Source organism: Hydractinia symbiolongicarpus, chromosome 12 (assembly GCF_029227915.1).
Source record: "Hydractinia symbiolongicarpus strain clone_291-10 chromosome 12, HSymV2.1, whole genome shotgun sequence".
Lineage (NCBI taxonomy): Eukaryota > Metazoa > Cnidaria > Hydrozoa > Anthoathecata > Hydractiniidae > Hydractinia > Hydractinia symbiolongicarpus.
In genome coordinates this window covers 7,473,683-7,477,785 of record NC_079886.1, presented here as the reverse complement: position 1 = coordinate 7,477,785, position 4,103 = coordinate 7,473,683, and the positions used below count along the sequence as shown (strand labels likewise).

Genomic DNA, 4,103 nt, shown 5'->3' with positions numbered 1-4,103 from the left:
GGGCTACTCCTTGATGCAATGTAGTTATTTTTGATGGCTTTAAAGGGAAAGTAACTAAATTTCAAATTGAGGAGGGAGTTATGTTATGCAAATAAGTCTTTAAGGTAGTGGGGGATGGAATCTTTTTTGTGTGTGTGCTTTTTTTCAACATATTATTCGCTTCGTAGCTATTAAATGTTATTTAACGACAAGGTTTGGCAGACATCCTCATTCCAAAGGTTTTTTGCCTTCTTTCATATCAAAAAATAAAAACAAACTGAGAGAGAGGGTGCTTTGTCAGATACTTAACGTGTTTTTATTTGAACAGATAAATTATTATAGTTTGCTAGAAGACATTATTATGGGAGGTACTTTGCTGAAATCATTTTATGAAAATAGAAAATTTATGAATTAATCGCGAAAATAAATTTCAGGAAGTAAAAATAATGCCAAAACTGTTTAATTTACAGAAGGAATTTAAACGAAAAACAGAATGAGCTAGATTTGAAGGTACTGATAAAAACATCCAAATGATGCTTCTCGAAGTTGTTACCAGGTATCCTTTTACGCCCGAGTTCAGGGGTAATACCTGGTATTACAATGGTCCCTACGACTCCGGTGGGAGAAGAGGGGATTGACGGTCCCCCGCATTGTTTTGCTAACTAAAGAATTATATGTTGGAAAAAGGCTCAAAATAGCGCATTTAGCAGATTTAGCTTTCATACTATGAAAACAGTGAAGTTAAAGACATCACAAGTTATTCCAAAAAAAGTTAGAGTTTATAAATTATAAAATCCTTTGACTCCAGTTTTAAAACTTGATGATAACTGTGCATACATGGTGCAAGTTTTATGAAAAGATTGAAGTTGAAAACCCTGTGAGATAAACGTTACAGTCTTTGACCAGCCAGACACTTCGTAAAACCTCCCATGAGACTAATTAGCCAAAGTAACGATAAAGAATTAATACGATTTTAATATGGATAAATAAGGAGACCCGAGAGATAAAACTGTCCATCTGAAGAATGGTTTCTTAAAACTAACAGGAAATGCTAGAAAGAATATCAATCAATGGTAAATTATAGCCTTCAATGCTAATCAAGTGAGTTATTCTAATTCTTAACAGGTACAAAGATGAGACAAAAATGATCTCTAAAAATAATTTAAGCTAAAAGAAGATAAGCTTTTCATTTAGTTTTTGTTGATCATATATAGCTAGATAATCCGTGCTCAATCGCTAATAGGCTCAAAGTGACGAGCATTGTTTTTCAAAAAGATGGAGTCTCGTCCTTGCTGTGAAATAAAAACCCGAGAGAAGCACTTGATAATTTTTTTTTAATTGATTTTTTTATCCTGTTAATTTAATAAAGTGGACATATGCTTAAACATTAAAAAAAAACACTAAGATCTGATGTTCTTTAATGTTGAATATTTACCACTTCAATGATTGAAAGGCGAGGAGTGTTGGAGGATGAAGGGGGGGACAGGGGACAGGGGACTATAAAAACATTGTATATAGGGAAGTTTTGCATCATTCTAAAATCGACTTGTTATTTTCAAAAATACGTTTGGGCTAAGAATTGGCTTCTATTTGGAAGCCTTGTATGGAGTGTAATTATACGTTTCGTATGGTCACTTTTTTACACTTTTAACGCTGTACAGTCAGTGTACTTTACCTGTTATGCCCCTGCTAGAGGCAGCTAGTTGCCAAAAAAAAGGAGAGAAACGAGAATTTCCACCACTTTCTCCATGATGCAATGTTGGCAGAAAAACACGTACTCATTATACGCTGAAGCAGCCATCTTCTGTAAGATAACATCTCTTTCTTTTTAACAAGCATTTCATGACAAATTCTTTTCTTTTTTTTTTTCTTCATGCTTATTCTGATCTTGTTTGTGTCTTGACGTATTAGAATTTAAATCTGTCCCTTTGTCATCCTTTAATCCTAATTGCGTTAATGCAAGAAGTAGCTGCATAAGAAGTCTACTCGTTGTTTTGTGGTCAGTCTGTTGAATGCGTTCTGCTAGAAGGACGTTAACTTCAACGCGAAATACTAGCTGCATTTCACAAACCCATTATAGTTGATTTTTTTCGCGTACAAATAAAACACGTAAGATGGAGAGACTTCGTTGTGATGTAAACAAAAGGAAAAGAAGTTTCATGATGGCGGATATTTTGTCTGAGGAACCTGCGGTGGAAAATATTAAGCTGAAAGACGGAGATAACGAAGTATTCAGAGAACGTATGTAAAGTAAATTTATATTACCCAATTAATTCAATATCTATGCGAGACCCATGTTTAAATTACGGGTCTCTTGGGTCAAATTTGATAAGTTTATCATCTTAGGGCGTTTAAAAATTCAAATTATTGAGATTTGTGTGCGTCACGCGTGTGACAACTTAATACGTGCTAATTGACATACCAGCTTAGGCTAAAGGATATAAGGAATGCTGCCGAATAATCGAAATCGCTGCAGAAGTACTTGTTTTTTATAGTGTATAACAACAACGATTCACCCGCTTCACCAGAAGAAAGAAAGCTCCGCACGACCTTTTCAAGCGAGCAAGTATTACTGTTAGAAAAACGTTTCAACAAGCAAAGATATCTCTCAGCGAACGAGAGACTCGAGCTCGCCAAAAAACTCAGATTATCAGATAACCAGGTATAGCTCTTTTAAATTTTGAAATTTTGTCCTTTCTGTTTCTCTCTCTCGAGAATCAAGATTAGATTCGATATAAAATAATGCAGTGGGCTTATATTTGAAAACATCGACCTGTTCTGAAATACTGTCTCAAATGGCAAGTGCTCTAATGGATAATTGGGAAAAATTTAAGGAATATTTTTTTTTCTGTAGGTGAAAACCTGGTATCAGAATCGACGAATGAAGTTAAAAAGACAATTAAAATTGCAAATGCAACGCTATCACGAACAGTTGTACTTTGAAAGTTTACAGAAATGTTATTTGCAGACGGAACATTCTATGTTGCTGAACTCACGTAACTGCATACACGAAATAAACCCTCATCACAATTTCTTCTCGCTATCAGAACGAAACGCATCTCGGTTACCGTCACCTTCTCCGCCTAAACTCGAACGATGTGAATGCAGTCATAGTCTTACAACGCAATAACGTTGGTTTTAAATTTTCAAACTGAAAGATGTATATAATAATAAAAAATATTGTATATTTTTGTAAAATAAATAGATGTTTATAGATATATTCTACCGAGTTAAATATAGGAAAAAATTACATATGCGCATGCGCGATTTTGCCTTCTGTACTCGACAAGTTCAGGCGGGCTTGTGCAATTATTCGTAAGTTGTGTTTCAAATCCCCATAAAATCATTCGCTTCGTATTAACGGCTCCGGACCCAAATGTAAAGAAATATGTTGGACTAACTAGTAGAAACAACAGCTACACAAGAAAACACATCATAACCGGCTACTGGCTGCAAGATGTCGATCCTACTCTCGTGCTGAATGCTATGTGGAAGAACTTTTATAGTCTCTTGCATGACTCAGTGGTAGAGCATTTTCATAAAATCGAAGGAATAAAAGTATATTTATACACCGACTACAGAGTCATCCATTAAAATAAAAGACAAAAAAATTTAATAGTTTCGGAAATTTTCACTCTATTTATCAGTTTTATAATTTCGCCTACAGCTATACAACTATATAACTACATGCAACTCAGCGTATCATGTCGACAAATTCGAGCGCAGATGATAGAATCGTATCTATTTCATACTTACAATACCACAAGTTAGCACTGTGATTAAGTTTAAGCACTTAAAAATAGTTTCCGATTTTGTGGAACCATTGTTTATATCACGTGACTTTGTTTGTTGATTTTGTTTACATTTTTCACAGTCTTCAAAACTACAGACTCAACCCCGTTCTACGATTCTTTTAAAGTTGATTTAGGGGTCTGGGTTTTTCTCATAAGATTCCTTTTTTTCTTTCCACTCCACAGATTAACTTGTGCATGAAAATCAACGAATACGAACTAAAAAACGGCGGCAAAAACGCTATGACAAACAAAGTCACAGAGATATAAACAATGATTTCCACAAAATCAGAGCCTTAAATCTTTCTCGATAAAAAAGTGACCCCCTGCCGG

General features: G+C 34.8%; 1 protein-coding gene across 1 annotated transcript; it reads left to right on the top strand.

Annotated features, from left to right (window-relative positions):
• Positions 1 to 1,457: 1,457 nt before the first annotated feature.
• LOC130622015 (barH-like 1 homeobox protein) lies at positions 1,458 to 3,197 on the top strand. Its single transcript, XM_057437409.1, has 3 exons — positions 1,458 to 2,220; positions 2,475 to 2,641; positions 2,834 to 3,197. Exons 1-3 carry the CDS (start codon positions 2,094 to 2,096, stop codon positions 3,107 to 3,109), a joined length of 570 nt encoding a protein of 189 aa, XP_057293392.1. The 5' UTR covers positions 1,458 to 2,093; the 3' UTR covers positions 3,110 to 3,197.
• Positions 3,198 to 4,103: the final 906 nt, after the last annotated feature.

Excerpts from the sequence above, each read along its gene's own strand:
- LOC130622015 (XM_057437409.1), top strand. The coding sequence starts at position 2,094 with ATGGAGAGACTTCGTTGTGATGTAAACAAAAGGAAAAGAAGTTTCATG. Across the intron at positions 2,221-2,474 it reads TAACGAAGTATTCAGAGAAC|TGTATAACAACAACGATTCA; the intron begins GTATGTAAAGTA and ends TGTTTTTTATAG. Across the intron at positions 2,642-2,833 it reads TCAGATTATCAGATAACCAG|GTGAAAACCTGGTATCAGAA; the intron begins GTATAGCTCTTT and ends TTTTTTCTGTAG.